Source organism: Peromyscus maniculatus, chromosome 7 (genome assembly GCF_049852395.1).
Source record: "Peromyscus maniculatus bairdii isolate BWxNUB_F1_BW_parent chromosome 7, HU_Pman_BW_mat_3.1, whole genome shotgun sequence".
NCBI lineage: Eukaryota > Metazoa > Chordata > Mammalia > Rodentia > Cricetidae > Peromyscus > Peromyscus maniculatus.
Window position 1 is genome coordinate 50,597,061 of NC_134858.1, and position 20,302 is coordinate 50,617,362.

Consider the following 20,302-nt stretch of genomic DNA (forward strand, 5'->3'; position numbering starts at 1 on the left):
TAGCAATACTTATGGAAAAATCTGTATGGGTGTAAACAATATTCTTCACATCTGTATATATGTCTAACCTTTCATTATTCTGAAGAATGTGTGTGTGCACACGTGGATATAAATGACTATGTCAGGTCATTTCTATCTTTATATGTAGGACTGTCATTGGAAAATAGGTTTTCTATTTTATTTAAGACTGGATAAAAAAAAAAGTTGCATAGCTCATGGTTTCAGTAATGATCTCCAGTGAGCAAACTTAATTTGACAAAATGAATGCCTCCAAATGCTGGAAATGTTTTTTAGGTCTATGCCACTACTGCCCTTCTAGTAATTGCACACTGAAAAACTATCATTATGCCACAGAAATACCAATGACTCTAACATAGCTGTCTTAGGGTTTCTATCCTGTGATAAAACACCAGGACCAAAAATAACTTGGGGAGGAAAAGGCCTATTTCACTTAAACTCCCACATTACCATCATCCAAGAAGTCAGGGCAAGAACTGATGCAGAGGCCATGGAGGGGTGCTGCTGACTGGCTTGCTCTCCATGGCTTGCTCAGCCTGCTTTCTTATACTACCCAGGACTACCTGCCCAGGGGTGGCAATGCCCACAAGAGGTGGGCCCTCGAGGCATCACCCATCACTGGTCAAAGCAATAGTTCAGGCTTGCTTACAGGCCAGTCTTACAGAGGCATTTCTCAACTAGGAGTCTTCCTGCCCACGTCTATGTTTGTGTCAAGTAGACAAAACCAACCAGCACGATAGCCAAAGACTGTGCTTACCTGTGATCAGAGTGTAACTTTGCTACCTTCTATGAGAAGCAGTCGGGCAGAGAGGTTAGACTGTGGAGCCTGGGTTTGAATTCTTGTGCTGCTATTGTTGTGACACACACAACAGCAAGCTTAGAATAGTGCTTGACACTTAACAGAGCTTAGGCTGCTGCCCAACACATATTACCCATCAATATGAGCTATCTTTTTTTTTTTTTTTTTTTTTTGGTTTTTCGAGACAGGGTTTCTCTGTGTAGCTTTGCGCCTTTCCTAGGACTCACTTGGTAGCCCAGGCTGGCCTCGAACTCACAGAGATCCACCTGGCTCTGCCTCCCGAGTGCTGGGATTAAAGGCATGCGCCACCACCGCCCGGCGAGCTATCATTTTTATTAGTTGTTCACTTACTCCCATCTCACCGCTACCCCTCAAATCCAATATATTGATTGCCTTTCATAACTTCTTCAATGGTTTCTGTGCTGATATTCCCCACGTCCATTCTACCCACAACAGATAATGTGAACTCTTAGCAATTATAATGAAGAATGAACTTAACTTGATTTTTGAAACAAATATATGAAACAAGTTCCATTATCTGCATTTTCTGAGGAAGGAGAGATGCTATGAGTAGCTGATGGTCAGTCTGTGTTAGGATTTGAACTGCAGCAGGTTAAGAATTCACAGCTGAAACACTGTCATATAGTCTGCTGCCTCAAATACAATTTTCCACATACAAACTCAGTTGGCCATGGCCTCTGGCTGTACCTACATGAACATGTTCCACTTTTCACTCATACTCTTCATTTTTTAGACCCCATGCCTGTTCCTCAAACAAGTAGTTTTTGCGTTGGGGATTTAGTGGAGTCAATGCTGATCTATTAGGTTGACTTATATGGTGTGATCGGAATAGTTCAACAACGGCTACCTCAGAACAGCCTGAGAATCCCGTGGTTGCTCACTCCATGGGCACTAGGTTCATCATCAGCACTGAAAGCTGGGAGGGTCCCTGGGAAGCTGCTGGTCTGAAAGAATGCAGCGACAGCATAGATGAACTTGCCATTAAAGTGAAGGCAAGCAGGCAGAGCAAGCCCTTGCTTTCCATCTTCTTTGATTTGGGTTGCCACTGAAAGGTGCCACCCATATTGAGGGGAGGCCTTCCCACTTCATTTAACCTGATCAAGCAAACTCCTCATGAGGTTGCTAGTCTTTTAGCTGATTCCAATTGAGTCAAGTTGACAGCCAAGACTAACGATTACAATGACCTTCTATAGAACAATTTTGGTAACTCTCTTTAAAGTAAAGAGAGTTAAGGGCAAGGAGGTTAAAGCTTTGCTACAGAAATTCCAAGAAGTACACACATAAGTGGTTTACTGATAGATAAAAGAACAAAAATGGTAGATGCAAAAAAAGGAAACAATATAAATGACTAAGTTCTGAAAGGTTATGGTAAAAAAAGGTATGTTCCTTCCAGCTATGATATGATAAAGGTTAAGTGAAAATGATCTTAAATATTGAAGAAAGATGGTGGCACTGTGAGAATGTGTGCTACCCTTCAAGAAGCTAGGGAAAGCCAGGGTACATGAGGAAGGCAGGCATATCTCTGAGTTCAAGGACAGCCTGATCAACATAGTAAGTTCCCAGGATAGTCAGGATTACATAATAGAAAGACCCTGTCTCAAAAACACAAAACAGAGACAGGGTGTGCATGTGTGTGCACGGGGGTCAGGTAGGGTGGGTTTCCTGAGCAGATCCATAGAGGGGAAAGGTAGTTCATTTGGGAATATAGAAATGACTATAGTTAATTACAAAGCACTTACTTCCAAGCACCATGGACTATCTCATTTAACTCACAAACCCAGGAAGATCCTAGGGAATGGCTTAGTGGCTAAGACCACTTGCTATGCAAGCTTAAAGACCCTAGCACAAGAAAGGCCAGACACAGCCTGTGGGTACCTGTAACCTCAGCATTAGGGAGTGGACACACATGGATCCCAGGTGTTCTGTGCTCAGCGAGAGATCCTGACTCAAGACAATAAGGCAATGTGATGGAAAGGTCACCTTACAACATTCTCTGGCCTTCTTCAGGTATACACACACCATGAGGCAGGTGCTACCACAGTCTTAAATTTTACAGATGAAGACTTGGGCTTACAGAACATAGATGACTGCCCCAAACTACACAGGTAGTTATTAGGAGGTCACACCTAGAAGCTGGGCCATACAGCGACCTATGTAGAGCTGGACAATGGTTAAAACAGAATGAATAGAAGACCAGAGCATTGAGAGTTTCTGTTAAACAGCAATACAGACATGTGCTCAAAGTGTGAAAGAAAGGACTACCAGGCAGGGCCCTGTTCTAACCACCTGTCATTTCTCTGTAGATGTCAAGCTTGAAAGAATACAGAAAAGCCTAGTTGGCAACTATGGAGATGGGTCACAGACACCAATGGAAGCACCGTATGAGGATTACTATGAAAATACTTACGTGAAACGGCCGTTCACTAGCTTATCACCCAGTTCCATGTTTTGAATGAAACCATAAAGGACTTCCTTTTCTGAGCAAATGGCCCTTCAAGCCCATTTTCAGTTAAAGCCAAGAGACTGTGTATTCTGACTACAATGACTTGTGTATATATTATTTACTCCTAATTAAGGAAGACTAAAGAAATACTACACTGGACAGTGTATAGTAAGTACCTCCTGGTATTCTGATAAACTGTAGTTGTCTGACAATCACATTTAAAATAAAGTATCTTTATTTAGGTATTTAAAAAACTCCAAATACAATTGCTTTTAGTACAGTTGCTCAGGGCAGACTCATTCACTGTACACTCCATGTCCAAATGCTCCTCACTTATTTTTTTATCCTGAACTGTCCACTGAAGCATTTTTTAAGTTATGCACAGGTAACAATTCACACATTTCTGGGGCACAGTGTATTTCACAACATGTATACAATGTGTACCAATCCAATCAGGGTAGTTACAATTCAGTCTCCTTTAGTTTGGTGCCTTTGGCTGAATGGCACTGCGATGAATGTAGGAGTGCATGGATTTCTTTAGCACACTCGTTTCCTTTAGCTATACACCCAGAAGTGTATACATTGCTGGATCAAATAGTAGTTTGGATTTTTGGAGTAACCTCAACTCCTCTCCATAATGACTATCCTAATTTACTTTCCTCCACCAGTATATAAAGGGTTCCTTTCCCCAAATTCTTTTTTTTTTTTTTTTTTTTTTTTTTTTTTTTTTTTTTTTTTTTTTTGAGACAGGGTTTCTCCGTGTAGTTTTGGTGCCTGTCCTGGATCTCGCTCTGTAGACCAGGAGGGCCTCGAACTCACAGAGATCCGCCTGGCTCTGCCTCCCGAGTGCTGGGATTAAAGGCGTGTGCCATCGCCACCCGGCCTTTCTGCATATTCTTGACACACATCTTTTGTTTGGTTTTTGAGAAGAGTATGATGGCATCTTGTGGTTTTGATGACTTTCAATGTTTTTTAAATTTTTCTTATGTATTATTTATTGTTTTTTTTTTTTTTTTTTTTGAGACATTGTTTCTGTCTCCAGGCAGGCCTTGAACTCAGAGATCGACCAGCCTCTGGCTCTTTAGTGTTGGGATTAAAGGAGTGCTTCACCACTACCCAGCTCTTATATATTCTTGATATTAACGCTTTACAGATGAATAGCTGGCAAGCATATTTATCTAAAATCTGTAAGCTGTCTCTCTAGTCGTCTACTCTTGTTGTTCCACACAAACATTTTAGTTGGTGTGATTCCCCCATCGGTCAGCTTTTCTTTTCTGTGCATTACAGGTGCTGTCAAGAAAATCATTCCTTGCTCTGCCATCTTACGTTGCCTGTAGCAGTTCTATAGCTTACATTCAGGTCTTGATACACTTCTGAGCTGACTGGTGGAGGCTGAAACAGAGTCAAATTTCAATCTTCTGCATTAAAATACAGTTTACTAGCAATGGAAATAAGGAGGCTGTCCTTAGGCCAATGTATGTTTTTGGAACATGTGTGTAGAATCAGCTGGGTGGAGTATGTGCCTTTATTTCTGGGGCCACCAGGTTTCCATCATTGTCACCCAATGTCCTGCAATCCTTCCAAGTGTTTTCACTGTTGTTGGCTATTTGCAGATTTTTTTTGTAGTTCTATATGAATTTTGTGATTTTTCTAGTTCTCTATAGAATGTTCCTGGTATTTACAAAATGATTGGACTGACTCTACTAATTTTTTTGGCCTGATATGGACATTTAACAATATTAGTCCTTCTAATCATAAACATGGGAAGTCTTTCCATCTGGGGACTTCTCCAATGACATTCACCAGTGTTTTATAACTTACATAGTAGAGGTCTGTCACCAGAGCCTCAGGTGAATTTATTCAAGGTATTTTATTTATTTTATAACTACTGTGAATGGATTTGCCCTCAGTTTCCTTTACAGAAGGTTTGTTAGTAGCAGGATGGAACTCAGCCTGCATGTAGTCATTTTTGGCTTGGTTTACCTGTTAGTAGCAGGATGGAACTCAGCCTGCATGTAGTCATTTTTGGCTTGGTTTACCTGGATCTAAGAAAGAAAATGACACCCCAGATCCTAATCTCAAATGAGTGAATCTCAAAATGAGAAGCCTAAGAACAAAGTAAGGCATTCCTATCCTCTCTATTCTCAGCAAGGTAAACTACTACTTAACATAAAGGGACATAGACATGTCCAAATACAATTAACAGTGATTTAAATATCTCTCATCAATACATCGTCCTATTCTGGGAAAAGAAATGTGGTTTATATATACAGCTGAATACTATTTAGCCATAAAAAGAATAAAATCATGTCACCTATCATCTGTGGCAAAATGGATCTAGAAAGCATTATGCAAAAGTAGCAGTGCATTCTTTCTGTCACATGGAAACAAAAGACCCAGAAGTACACAAACAACTATGTGTTACTGAAAGAAGGCATGGGGTGGGGGTGGGGGTTGAGAAATGAAGAGAATGAAGAACAGACATGATCAGTAAATTTATATACACACACAATCAATATGCCTTAAGTTCTGTACCTCTGTACTGGGGCAGCTACAGAAAACAACAATGTACTGTGTATTTCCAAAAGCCTGAGAGAAAGGGCTGTGAAAACTTTTACCAAAAAGAAACTATACACCTGGGGCTGGAGCAGTGGCCTAGTGGTTGATTGACTGCTTTTTCATAAGACCCAGGTCTGGTTCCCAGCACTGACATGGTGGCTCACAGCTATCTAACTTCAGTTCTAAGGAATCTACTGCCATCTTCTGGCATGCAAGCAGTACACAGACACAAATGCAGGCAAAAGACCCACAGACATAAAAACAAACATCCTCTTGAAGAGAAACACTTAACCTGATCTCAACATTACCGCATATACACAGATCAAAAATCCCATTCTTATGAGTACAGTTTAGGCTTTTAAACAATTAAAAAAAACCCTCTCATAAAGCATGTAATAACTCATTTCATGTGCTTAAATTACATCACTTCTTTTTTGAATTACTGGAATTGATGGCATAATCTCAAGAAATCATACATTGTGGGAATTCAAAAAATGAGAAAAAAAATTGCCAAAAACAAAAGGACCACACTACTAGCAACTCCATTTCTGGTTTTATACCTAAAAGAACTAAGGACAGAGTCTTGAAAAGATGTCTACCTACCTGCTGTGGATATCATTCTGTATAAATAAAACACTGATTGGCCAGTGGCCGGGCAGGAAGTAGGCGGGACAAGGAGAGAGGAGAATTCTGGAAAGTAGAAGGCTGAGTCAGGGAGACACTGTCAGCTGCCGCCATGACAAGCAGCATGTGGAGATGCCAGTAAGCCATGAGCCACATGGAAGGTATAGATTTATAGAAATGGGTTAATTTAAGATATAAGAACAGTTAGCAAGGTGCCTGCCACAGCCATATAGTTTGTAAATAATATAAGTGTCTATGTGTTTATTTTATAAGTGGGCTGTCGGACTGCCAGGGCTTGGCAGGACCCAGAGAGAAAATTCTCCAGCTACACCTACCCATGTGTATTATGATAGCACCCTATTGTTGGGGGTAAAATGCCCGAGGTTAACAACTTGTAAGGCTCCTCTCCCTGTTGGGTTCTGTGATGAGACTGCATCATGCCAGGGAGCAAGTTGTCTTGCAAAGCTGATCATTTTGCAGAGAGTGCAACAACATGAATTGGTACCAGGTTTCTATTTTATGAGTTCAAAGATCATAATCTGCCCCTCCCCTAACTCCCTTGACTGGCCCACCTCCTCTCAAGTGTTGAAAGTGTATGGATGACTTAATCTTAGAAAACCTAGCAGTGTGAGCGCCATAGTAACATGCTCAGAAAAATGGTCCTTTTCGCCAAGTGCAGTAACTATTAACTCACCCCAAAACTTCACAGCAGCCCATGGACGAGAAGGAAGTTCTTTAACAAGAAAAGTGGCACAGATGCCTCATTAAGACCCCGCAGGGAACAGAAAATGGGAAATCACTGACACTTGAGCGTTAGCCATGAGCCACAGGACTGTTGAAACATGACTCCTTCTATCTTCCATTACTAGTGTGGCAAGCAGAGGCTGCAGCCAAGAGTAAAGGAAAATAAAGCCACAAAACAGTATTATCTCTGGGAGGAAAAAATAATCATTCATAGCAGATATGATCACCTAAAACAGCGGTTCTCAACCTGTGGGTTGTAATCCCTTCGCGGGAGACTGAATGACCCTTTCACAGTGGTCACCTAAGACCATTGGAAAACAGATCTACATTACAATTCAGAACTACTGCAAAACTCTAGTTATGAAGTAGCTACAAAAATAATTTTATGGTTGGGGACCACAACCACATTAGAACTGTACTAGGAAGGTTGAGAACCATGGGACTAAAAGAACTAACATAAGTTTCTAGAAAGAATAAGAGTTTTTACCTCAGTCACTGGATAAAATTTCAGTGAAGAGTAACTTAAATTCCAAATAATAGTAAGAGACTAAAGAGATACCCTATGAAAACCATGAAGGTACCTAGGAAGAAATAAAATAAAAGTATGCAAGATCTCCATAACAAAAACTGTAAGAACTGAGTAACATTTAGGAAGGTCTAGCAATGAAGGAAAGTCCTTACAGGAAAGATTTAACCATCCGTGAAACCGGTGATGACAATGAACGGTAAGTGACGGGGAATTAGGTTAGGAAAGATGTCATACAGCCAAGATAGGAGCAGAAATATTTCCAATATGCCATGGCTATTCAGCAGAGGAAACCACACCAAATGTGAAAAACTTTGTGTCCCCAGCTGTTATAAATGGAGATAACAATGCCATTTTGTACCTAACAGAATAAAATATTCTTTTAGTTTGAAAATATAAGGCGAAAGCTCCCAGGTCTAGAACTTCTGCTTTTGAACAATATACTAGTAAGTGTACACTTACTTCTGCTGTATATAACACCATATATCCTGTTAGAGCAAAGTGTGGGGCTTTTATTCCAAGGAATAATTCCATTATATGAGATCTTTACCAATTCTGAGCCCAATCTTTCTGGACACTTTGACTATACTATACAGAAAATTCGTTTTTGTCAGAAGCTTCACAGAAACATGAAACCCTCAAGAGGAATGAAGTTATTTTAAAACAACATAAAATAAAATATCACATTTAGGGCATTAGGATTGTTATTTGTTATATCCTGGTACAACTTAGTTTTTTAGACTTTAGAAATGTACTAGTTAGTTTTCTAAGGCAAAGCAAAGAGCATTAGTCGTTTGCCTTCCTGTAGGACAGACTGGACCTCATGCCTGGACTCTGAACTCTGAGTGCTGACTTCCCTGCTCACTGCTGTCTCAATAGAACCAGCCTGAGCCTGGCACACACAACACAAGTATTTCATAAAACGGACACATACTTGCATAATTAACATAAACTTGTAGTTCTTTATTAAAAATTTTTATGACATTCAGATAACAATGTAACAATTACATTTAATAGCACTACACAAATCTATATGAAAAACAATTTCATTAAGGTGCAATTGAAACACTTGAAATGCAACTTTTCTCTATTTCATACTGGCCTTCTACTTATAAAAAAAATGGTTATTATAAACCTTAAAGTGCTCAAAGCTCTTCCTTTTTGCTTTTGTTCCTTTTACCATATTTAAATTTGTGATGGATTTCTAGGTGCACAATTTTTTCCCATTTTAAGTGAACACTATGACCTTAGAGTTGGGGCCTGATGCCTCCCTCCCTCTAGACACATCAGTGCCTAACTTCCTTTTCTAGCAGCATCTCTATTTGCTTGTCACCAACTTCTAACTGACCCGTGAACACAGACTCTTTATACTAAAAGCTCGTCAACTGAAGAGACTGCTCACATGAATCTCATGTGCAATGTCTTCCGGCCTCAGACAAGTCATCTTTCTCCAACCTTCACTTTCTCTGGATATAAAATGGATACCATCACCAATATTACAAGGTTTTGTTGTAAGAATCAGAGGTGCTGCTGTCAGGTACTTGGCATAAAGGAAATACCTGATTTTTAATATCTGTAAATCTAACCTCACTGGCTCCTGGTAACTAACTGTCCATCTTACTCCTGTCAAAAATATTTCCTAACTTAATCTTTTTACATTTCAATTAGCTGCTTCTAGATTTACCTGAAAAACCTGATAGAAGCTTTTCAAAGTCATTGATAAAATCTGCATGGGGGAGGGGAGGGTGGGGTAAGGAGGAGGGAGAAGAGAGGGATTGTGGTTGGTATGTAAAATGAATAGAAAATTTCTTAATAATAAAAAAAAAGAAGAAAATCTAAATAGCATATGTTTGTGGCATGGCATTTAAGGGTGAAGAATGGATCAATTATTATTCCAAGCTCTTCAGTGATTTAACTACAGAAACATATTACAAATTCATTTAGCTAACCATTATTAGCTAATACTATCCTCTATGAAGAAGTCAACACTTTCTTAAAGACATTCTCTTGATTTACTCCAGTCAGTAGATACCAAATATCCATTTAAGCAATTCTGACAAAAGACACAAAGAAGGAAAGTTAAAACACAAAGTAATTTTTGTAACAGTTTGCAGAAACCAAGAGTTTGGCCTTGTATATGTGTGTATATGTATATGTGTGTGTGTGTGTGTGTGTACTAAAGAATCCTAGACTTGCAGACAGCAAGGGAGAGGCATTAATGCACCTCCTTTCACCCTGCCACCATGGTGAGACACATGCAGGCTTAGTCCTCACTGAAAAGGGCACCAGTAAGACACTGCCTGTTAGCACAGAGATGACAGAAAGCAGCAGTACACACTACTCCTGAGATTGAAAGCCCTGGAGCCAAGAAATGGCAGTGACATCCCTGGAAATGAAACATGAGCAAACTACCTTGAAGAATCAAGAATCACTCTTAACCTAGGCCACTCAGGATTCTCACACAGTGTGTACGTGTGTGTGTGTGGGGGGGGAGCTAAAAAAGAGCTCCCCTTTCAAAATGACAAATTAGTTCACCAATCCCAAGAATCAACAATACAAACACCCAGCACTTGACTTTAAGTCAAGATCAGAGGGATCGCAGAATGAGACATTTAAGACGGTTAGCGGACTTGAAAAGTTATTTAGGCTGAATGTGATGGTACACACCTTTAATCCCATCACCAGGGAGCAGAAATAGGTGGATCTGTTAGTTCTAGGGTACATAGCTGAAAATGAAATCTACTTTTTCCTTTGTAAGAATTTTTTTAAACTTCATTGTTGTGAGTGTGAGTGTGTGGACGTGCACGTGCCACAATGTGGGGGTCAGAGGACAGCTTTTTTGATTCTGTCCTTCCACCTTTCCATGGGTTCTGGGGATGGAATTCAGGCCATTAGCCTTGCATGGCAAGTGGTTTTACCCACTGAGCCATTTTGTCAACCCTGAAAATCAATTTTTGAAAGAATCCAAAGAACGGGTTAATAGGAGATGAAATGTGGTTAACAGGAGAATTCCTGAACTAGGAGAAACTTAGTAAGAGAAAATACAGCAATGGTGAATACCGAAGGGCCTGAAAGAGAAAGAACATAGAACTCACTCAAACGCTAGCTACACTAGCCATGCTCTTCCTCTCTAGACCCCATCACTTGGCAACGCTGAGTGACCCTACAACTGAAATCAGAACATTTCTTCTGTTTTGGTTTTAGAGACAGGGTTTCCCTGTGTAGTGAACTCACTCTGTAGACCAGGCTAGCCTCGAACTCAGAGATCTGCCTGCCTGTCAAGAAAATTTTGGACACCAGAATATCTCATGTTTTGAATTTTGGAATTAAGGATGTTCAAACTATACTACTTTACCCTCCACCCCCTTCAATTTGCAATTCTGGTCTTAAACTTGGGGCCTCATACAGGTTGGGTACATGTTCTACACTAAGTCACACTCTAGCCCAACATTTATTTTAGTGTGACTTCCCCCTGATACATTGACAGTCATAATTTTAACACCTACTTTTTTTTACAGTATTACTAAGTACTTTGTTACGTACATACGTGTGTGTGTGTGTGTGTGTGTGTGTGTGTGTGTGTGTGTGTCTCCCAGCCCAGCATATACACACATACAGTGACTACTCCGCTCAGAGCAGAAGTTACGAACTTGTCCTAATGCACACCAAAAGTAAAACTCACTCTGCTGCTCCCACTGTTTGCAGTTCATTGTGAACCTCTGATCCACTGAAAACAATACAAGCATGATCTTAAGGGTCAACATTTATCCTAGCAGATCTTGAATAACTACTAACATATGAGAGCAGAAATATTAATTTTGGGTGGTGAAGAATCAAATAGAAAACTGGTTCAACAGCAGTTATTAGCTTAAATAATTCCTATCCAAACATGGTGGCTGAGATGTAATTTCCGAAGTCCGAGTTTAAGAGTAACTCCTGCGCTGAAGGTCACACCCAAGCTTTCCATCCTGGGAAAAGTCGGCTGAGTTTTTTGGGATCCATGGCCTGCTGGATAAGCAAGTTCACCTGTCCACCCACACTGAGCACGGTGCCTTCTTCCACGCCTTTCAGCTTCTCCTGCAACCTCATCAGAACACGCTCAGCTACTTTGTTGAAACTCTGGTCAGTATCACTGAGGATAAAAACATGAAGATCACAATGAGGTACAACAGTTAAGGGCTTGGGAATAACGAAATCTAAGTAACTAACAATAGGTCCCTCCTAAAATCGCCCACCTAAGACTTCGTTTGCATTCCTGATCTTCTGCATTGGGGGTAGAATGGAGATCAGTCTCATCTTCTGGCCTCTGCTGCAAATACAAAGCTTTTAGAGGATTCATAGTCCAGTCAAAGAGTGGATCGTACAAAAGGACCTAGGTAGAAAAAATAAACCATGTGCATTTTGATTACACAGTTAAAAATAGCAACCACATCATAAAATAACACGATCACAAGCAGCTGACAGAGGAGCCGACTCAGGGATGAGGAAGCTTTTTGAAGCATATGCTCCAAGGTTCTCGTCCCAGCCCAAGTTCACTCTTCCTTCAGGGTCGGGTGTCAGGCTGGCTGACACCAACCTAGTTGGAGGAGACTGTCACTGTGGTTTTCACTCCCTTCTCTTCCCAGGTCTATTTCACCTCATTCTTTTTTTTTTTTTTTTTTTTAAGATTTATTATTTATTTATTATATATACAGTGTTCTGCCTGCATATGTCCTTGCAAGCCAGAATAGGGCACCAGATATCATTACAGATGGTTGTGAGCCACCATGTGGTTGAACTCAGGACCTCTGGAAGAACAGTCAGTGCTCTTAACCACTGAGCCATCTCTCCAGCCCTTCACCTCACTCTTAAGCCATGTTCCCCAGTAGGATTTTAGCACCATCAAAACTAACATTTTGACCACCAAACCTACTACCCACTCTAGTGGCTCTTTTTCTATCAATCAGAGTCCAAGCTGGGCAATAAAAGGATGTAACTTATTCAACAGCTAACTGCCCTGCGTGTGCAAACACAGAGATTTCTTGTTTTTATTCCTTTTTTTTTTTTTAGTCAGGCTTATTATGCAGTCTTAGTAGTAAGTGGAATACTTGGGTACAGAGGTAAATGATTCAGCAGGCCAGGCCAACATCACAGGACCAGAATCCTTTCTGATTGTCACCTTCATTGGGTTTTTTCAGCATCTACATGCTGGGACTGTACTAGATCAGCAGTATCAAAAATTTTCGTTGTGTTAGGCTGCCTTGATAAACTTGAAATGCAAATCAGAGCCACTGATAAACAATGGAGGGACTGACTTCGAAAGGAGTGACCTCAGGACTGGGAGCCAAGATGCTACTGAGTCCCAGAGATCCTCCCATCTCTACCTCCCCAGTACCAGATAATAAGTATGCACCACTATGCTAGTTTTTACATGGGTTCTGGGGATCCAAACTCAGGCCCCCATGCTTGTGTGGCAAGCACTTTACCAACTAAGTCATCTCCTCAGCCAAAGTGGGATGTCTAAGATGTCAAAGTGCTCATTTATTCTTTAAAAATTGGAGATTACTTAACAATGCAATAACATTCCAAGAAATGTGAGGAGACTAGAACCAGTTCTAACCCCAAACTTCGTGATGTATGAAAATGCCCACTGTGCCCCTTTCTGCTGCTGCCCAGAACCAGTCGACATGAAATGCAGCACTGAGCTTCAAATGAGTGATGTCCTAACAAGGCAGGCTGACTGGCAAAAAAGTCCAGATGTCCTTATGTTGGGGAATATTATTCTAAGGTGTGTTACTTTTTTTTAATGTTGCATTTGTTTAACTCTATGAAGCTGTGTTACTGTGCCTGTCTAAAACACCTGATGGTCTAATAAAGAGCTGAATGGCCAATAGCAAGGCAGGAGAAAGGATAGGTGGGGCTGACAGGTAGAGAGAATAAACAGAAGGAGGAATCTGGAAGAAGAAGTAGCCAGAGGAGGGAGACTCTAGGGGCCAGCCACCCAGCTACACAGCAAGCCACAGAGTAAGAAACAAAGAAAAGTACACAGGAATAGAAAAGAAAAAGCCCAGAGGCAAAAAGTAGATGGGATAATTTAAAGTTAAGGAGAGCTGGCAAGAAACAAATCATGCTAAGGCCAGGCATTCATAAGTAAGAATATGTTTCCGTGTGTGATTTATTTGGGATCTGGGTGGTGGCCCCCCAAAGAGTAAAAGAGCAACAACTACATCCCTATGCATACTTTACCTCTACAATGGTTAGCAGAGTTTCCTGAGAACTGCGCATAACTTCCATGGTTTTCTCACAGCATCTGCAAGGTGAAACACATTATAAACATGGATTCTATAGCACACCAAAATTTCAATCCATCTTTGCCTATATGCATTTATGTATACATATGTAGGTGATCCTTGCTAGCAGTTCCCAAAGTTTTATTTCAAAGAGCAGACCAGTTGGCAAAGACAGCATTTAAGAGATGTTCCAGAAAGTACGATATATACAAATATGTGTGTATGTGTGTGTGTTTCATAAGCTCAGCACTTATTTTTTTTAAAAAGACACTACTACTATGAAATACTTTGTCTTGATTACTGAGGCAAGTATTAATTTACTTACACAAGCTGAGACTATGGACATTTACTGGAAAAACGACAAGAAACGGCAAAATCTTTGGCTTGGAGTTATACTGGAACATGGTTCTTTCAGACAAAACTATCATTTCTTGAGTCCAAATTGGAGAGCTCCATCAGGTCCCTCCCCTTGAAGCTCAGGGAACCCCATTGGAGACGGGGAGGAAGAACTGTAGGTGCCAGAGGGGTTGAGACACCAGGAGAACATGGCTCACAGAATCAATGACACAGGACTCACAGGGGTGCACAGAGACTGAAGCAGCAACCACGGAGCCTGCATGAGTCTGTGCTGGTCCTCTGCACATATGTTATGGCTGTTAGCTTGGTAGTTTTGTGGGACCCCTGACAATGGTCATGGGGGTGTCTCTGACTCTTCTACCTGCTCTTGGGACCCTTTTCCTCCTACTGGGTTGCCTTGCCCAGCTCTGATACGAGGGTTTGTGCCCAGTCTTACTGCACTGTGTTATGCCATATTTGGTTCATATCCCTGGGAGGCCTACTTTTTTCTGAAGGGAAACAGGGGAAGAAGTGGATCTGGGGGAGAGAGGAGGTGGGGGTGTGTGACTGGGAGAAGTAGAGGGAGGGGAAACTGAGGTCAGGATGTATTGTATGAGAGAAGAATAAAAACAAAACCAAAAAATTATCATCTCTTTAATACCCCCAACAATGAGCAACAACAAAGCATGTCAGCTAAGGAAGGGCCTCTTCCAGAGGAGGTTAGGTATGCTGACCTCATGGGATGCTGAATTAAGTCCCAGGTGGCTGGAAAGCACTATTACTGCCTGTACCAAGGGTCTTTTCCTCAGTACTGTAAATCCCATCATCTATATACATTTATTAGCTGAATAATTTTGATAGCAAAAATGATCGGCCTTCCCTCCCTTACCTTCTGAAGACACCTTCCACACCAGTGATGCCCATGCCATCCACGATATCTCTGCTGAGTCTAAAAGGAACTGTTTCTGGAGTGGGAAGGATTTTACCCTGCTCAAAAGCCACTCCTAAAATCAAAGAGACGTGAAGCATGAAAGTGTGATGGGCTCATACACTGTCTCCGTAAGTGCACGTTAACTTTGTAAAGGCAGCAAATAATCTATCACTCACATTCTATTAGTACTAGATGATTATCCTGTTCTTGCTTTCCCTGCCCTCCTCACCTCCATCATCTATGAGAACCACTTCAAATACGAATGTTTAAAATGTTAAAGACTCATGTAGTAAGTGTTTTAATATATTTTAAATAAAGTTTTGAGATACAAACTCACATGCTTATTTTGAAGTAATTACAGATTCACATGCGATTCTAAGAAATAATGCACAAGGATCACCCTACATACCTTCCACCAGTCTTTCTCTCTATACTAGAAAACCATGGTACAGTATCATAGCCAGGGTATGGACATAATACAGCCAAGACATATAACATCCCATCAACAAGAGATCCTTCCTACAGCCCTTTTATAGCCACACTGACTTTCCTCACACGGCCTGTCAATCCCTACACCTATCTCCATTCATCTAACAACCACTAATTTGTTTAGTTTTATAATTTTGACATATCAAATGGATTATATAAATGAAATCACACAGTACACAGCTTTCTGGGATGGGGTTTCTGCACTAGGCAGACAAATGCATTCACTCTACCTCTGTAGTAGTTAATATCTGGCTTTATTATGGCCTTCATGGAGAATTTTCCTCCTGTGGCTTGGAAGCTGCCTCTTTCTAGGGCTGAAGAAATGGCTCAGCAGCTAAGATACATCTTCCTCATGTTTTCGGAGACTTATTTATGTTTTGTTGTTGTTGTTGTTTTTTGAGATGGGTTCTCACTTCATAGCCCAGACTGGTCTGGAACTCCCTATATAGCCTAAGTTGTCCTTGAATTCATAGCAATCCTCCTGCCTCAGCCTTTTAAGTGTTAGGACTATAGTCATGAGCCACCAAGTCCACTCTGGTTTAGATTTTCAATAACTAGCATTCTCAAAGCTCACGTCTTCAGTGTGAGATCAAGATTTCCTCCAGCCCAGTGACTTAAGCCATCTCTATTGCGGAGAGTGTGACTCACCATTACATCCAAACTCTTTTATATTAAGCTTCCACTCAATATAAAAGAAATCTCACTAATGTTTTGAAATAATGCGCAAAACTCATTGTTTTCTTATTTTTTAAATGAAATCTGGCTATATTCCTTTGTTAGATGCTTTAGATATCTGGAAATCCCCCTCCCACTCTGCATAACTAACTTCAATGGTATAACCTAGAACTCATATGTCTTCAAATCCAATCTCCTGGTCACTACAACTCTAGTCCAAACCTTCATCATTTCATGTCTACACTATTATTTTCTCTCTTAGCTTCCTGGTCCAAATTGCTTAGAAAGTTACCTAAAATCCAAACATGATTGTCTCTTGGTTAAATATTTGTTCACTTCCCGCCATTTAACAGATTAAAAGTCAAAACCCTTTAGCCTATCCTTTTAAGCCACCCCACCCTCTCTTACTTAGAGGCTAAGTTCCCTCTAGCAATACTTAGGCCAGCTCTCCATTACTACCCCACCCCCTACTTCTAGATCCCCACCGTCTCACTCACTCTTCCTTCTTTTTCTTGCGCTGCCTTCTCTTACAGTGAGATTTACTCATTACCGTAGGTGGAGATAGCTGCTCCTCTCACTACAAGTGCTTATGCTTCAGAAAAAAATCTTGTTATATCTTTCTGTGGCTATGTCTGCCTTCCTCATGTTTGTAATATGCTGATAGGCAAATAGTCCTTGATGACTACATATTAATGAAAGATATGTATCTTTTAATACTCACCCAAATCTATGTGTACGAGTTCTGCTGACTGCTCGTTTATCAAGATATTCTGTACATGTCTATCACCAAGTCCAAGGATGTAACCAACTAGGGAAAAAAACAACCACCATGTGAAATCTCTAACGTATATTCAACCATAATTTCAACTCATACCATTGACTCTATGCAATTTTAAGTAGTTCAGACTGTAAAGCTATTTAAAAGGACATTATAAAGTAAGTAGTGTGTAGAGTTTAAGTCAAACCTAGCCAGATACTTTAATGTACATTTTACAAAAAGATGTGCTGCTAAAAATATTTTCTCTTTGTTAAAAAGCATAGATTTTCTCTGAAATTAGTGTGGTTAAAGCTGGAGACCTTGATTTACCTGGGCAAGTGCAGTACACTCAAACTTTTATTAAGTATTCTTACAAAACAAGAGATGCAGTGATGGGTAATTTCAACATTCGACAGTGAAACTTTGCTTAACGAACTATGCGATCAGAAACTGATTGCTACTTTATTTCACCAGGTGCTTGTACAGGCATAACTGCATTTCTATTTTTAAGACAGAAAATGTCATGCCTTAAAATACCTTTAACCTGATGAGAGGCACCATACAGTGTTACAGAAAAATCACTGGGTAGGGAATAAGGATGCCCCATGCCTGGCTGGTCCTATTGTTAACTGAGCCTGCTTTCTTGTTTATAAACCAAATCACTTTAATCCAATTAGTGATTTCCAGGCAGAAGAAGTTCCCATAAGTACTGGGGAGCTTGCCTAAACATATATATCCTGTCACTCTAAGTACATACAAAAGTGGCAGAAAAAACTGTCTTCAGTTGCAAATTAACATGAGACAGTTTCTACATCTCTATTAGTTCTCATATTCTAGGATTTTGTTAACTGATTTATGTAGTAGATTATTATTTTAAGGTGTGTTACTTTTCTTTATGTCGCATTTGTTTAACTCTGTGAAGCTGTGTTACTGTGCTGGCTAGAAACTAAGCCAAGCTAAGGTCAGGCATTCATAAGTAATAATAAACCTCCGTGAACGAATTTATTTGGAAACTGGGTGGTGGAACCCCCAAAAGACCAAAATCCCCAATGGCATTAGATTTATCTAATTAACTTTATTTTAATCTCATAAAAAATTAAAAAGCCAGCCGGGCGGTGGTGGCGCACGCCTTTAATCCCAGCACTTGGGAGGCAGAGCCAGGTGGATCTCTGTGAGTTCGAGGCCAGCCTGGGCTACCAAGTGAGCTCCAGGAAAGGCGCAAAGCTACGCAGAGAAACCCTGTCTCGAAAAACCAAAAAAAAAAAAAAAAAAAAAAAAAAAAAAAAAAAAAAAAAAAAAAAGCCAAAATATACGTTGTATAGCAAGTATTTAAACACATATCACAATTTCTGTTCTGAGATTCTATTAAATGAACCACTGAGTGGTAATATATTAGAGATTCTGTACAGAAGAACATTAATGAAAGAAAGCCAAAGGGCAATATCAAAGGTTTTATTTTCCAAAGAAAATCTCAAAGAGCCTTTATTAAAGGGAGAGAAAATAAACCACATCCACTATATTAAAAACCAAAACAAAACTTGCTTTATTTTTCTATCTCAGAATAGAATTCTCTTCCATAAAGATGGTTGCAAGCTAACAACCATCATGAACAAACACAATGATCTAATCACGAGGACAGTTTGAGCAACAACTACCATTACCACTACCATCCTCTTGTAAGTCAGAATGTAGGAATGTGCTCAATAGCTAAGAGGATTACAGGATTACCAATAGAAGACGTGGCCACACTACGCGTATATGCCAATCGTTTCTCAAACCAAACAGCTGGGTCCAAGAATTTTTCCATGAAGAAGTAACGGAAAACTGGTTCAAAGTTTTGGCAAATAGTCATGAAGGTATCATATTTCTCTTCAAACGACTTCCTTTGCACTTCCTTTAAAAAGAATATTTATAACATTTTCTCAGTATTATGTATTATGCTCATTTCATTCAACTATTATCCACAATACTTCTAGATGAAATAGCAAATAGATTATCGGGGCAATAAAAAGATAAACAAGACATTCTACTCACAAGAGGTTAGCAATCTGGTCAGGAAAGCCTTTAATTCAAGGGATAGGATCCCATTAGAATCCTATCCCTTGACTGCTTTTTAACTAAATTCTAATCTGAAGGGTCTTGTAATACAGATGGGGCGACAGAGATGCAGAGGCAGCTCCCAGTAATCTTAGGTGGGGTCAGAGCACGCACTGTGACGGGACGGAGGGGTCAGTCTTCTGTCCTGAAACCTCTCTGTGGAATATGCTCCTGAAGCGAAGTTTTTCAACTTCAGTGGGCTCAGTGCCCATCCATTTGACGGTGACATCCTAACCTGGCCCAGGCACCTCTAGTTAACTTGAGTGATGTGCCATTCCATCCTCAACACATACATCATCCCACTTGAGTCCTTCCAAACCCAAACACAGCTGCTCGCCTCACTATCCAGACAACTGTGAAGAGCACACCTTTCTGTACACCGTTTTTGTGGTTGTTTACTTTTTAATAAAATTTCATCCAGGTATATATTGTGTATGGAGTGTATTCCCCACCTTGTTCCCTCTCACCCTCTTTTCCACCAAATACCCTCCCCTTTGAATCCTTTGTATCCCTGAAACATTTCACTTCTGCTTTCCTTCACTGTATATATACATACATAATTTTTTTAAATTTAGGAACCATCTGTCTGAGCCTGGCTTAATTAGTATTATCATCTCCAGTTGCATTCATTTTCCTGCAAATAACATAACTTCATTCCTCTTTAAGCCTTAAAAATTTTCCATTTTCTTTATCTATTCTTGTTGCTAGACACCTAGACTGGATCTAGAATTTAGATTCTGTGAACACCTGGCAGTCCTTCATACACACAGGAACAGGATAGCTGGGTCACAGGGTAGACATATTTTGAGGTTTTTGAGAAACCTCCACATTAACTTCCATAATGGCTGCACTAGTTTACATCATCAGCTTATGTAAGGTCATCTGTGCTAGTATTTGTTGTTGTTTTATTACTTAAAATTTATTTTTAATTTTTATTTATTTTACTTTATGTGTATGGATGTTTTACCTGTATGCATGTATGTGCATCACAAGGGTGCCTGCTGGATACCCTGG

At 40.2% G+C, this 20,302-nt stretch overlaps 2 protein-coding genes across 3 annotated transcripts in view; one reads left to right on the forward strand and one right to left on the reverse strand.

The window, feature by feature from the left end:
* The window catches only part of C7H11orf65 (chromosome 7 C11orf65 homolog), a 28,233-nt gene extending 24,698 nt beyond the window's left edge, over positions 1-3,535 (forward strand). The window contains exon 9 of the mRNA XM_076576280.1: positions 3,142-3,535. Coding sequence (XP_076432395.1) covers positions 3,142-3,290 — 149 coding nt within the window. The 3' untranslated portion in view covers positions 3,291-3,535. The remainder of the gene's footprint in view (positions 1-3,141) is intronic.
* A 5,133-nt stretch (positions 3,536-8,668) lies between these two features.
* Positions 8,669-20,302, reverse strand: part of Atm (ATM serine/threonine kinase) — a 115,985-nt gene continuing 104,351 nt past the window's right edge. For both annotated transcript variants that reach the window (XM_042280942.2, XM_042280946.2), the window contains exons 58-63: positions 18,920-19,085; positions 17,156-17,242; positions 15,229-15,343; positions 13,960-14,023; positions 11,970-12,106; positions 8,669-11,866 (exon numbers count right to left, since the gene is read on the reverse strand). In XM_042280942.2, coding sequence (XP_042136876.2) covers positions 11,683-11,866; positions 11,970-12,106; positions 13,960-14,023; positions 15,229-15,343; positions 17,156-17,242; positions 18,920-19,085 — 753 coding nt within the window. In that variant the 3' untranslated portion in view covers positions 8,669-11,682. The remainder of the gene's footprint in view (positions 11,867-11,969; positions 12,107-13,959; positions 14,024-15,228; positions 15,344-17,155; positions 17,243-18,919; positions 19,086-20,302) is intronic.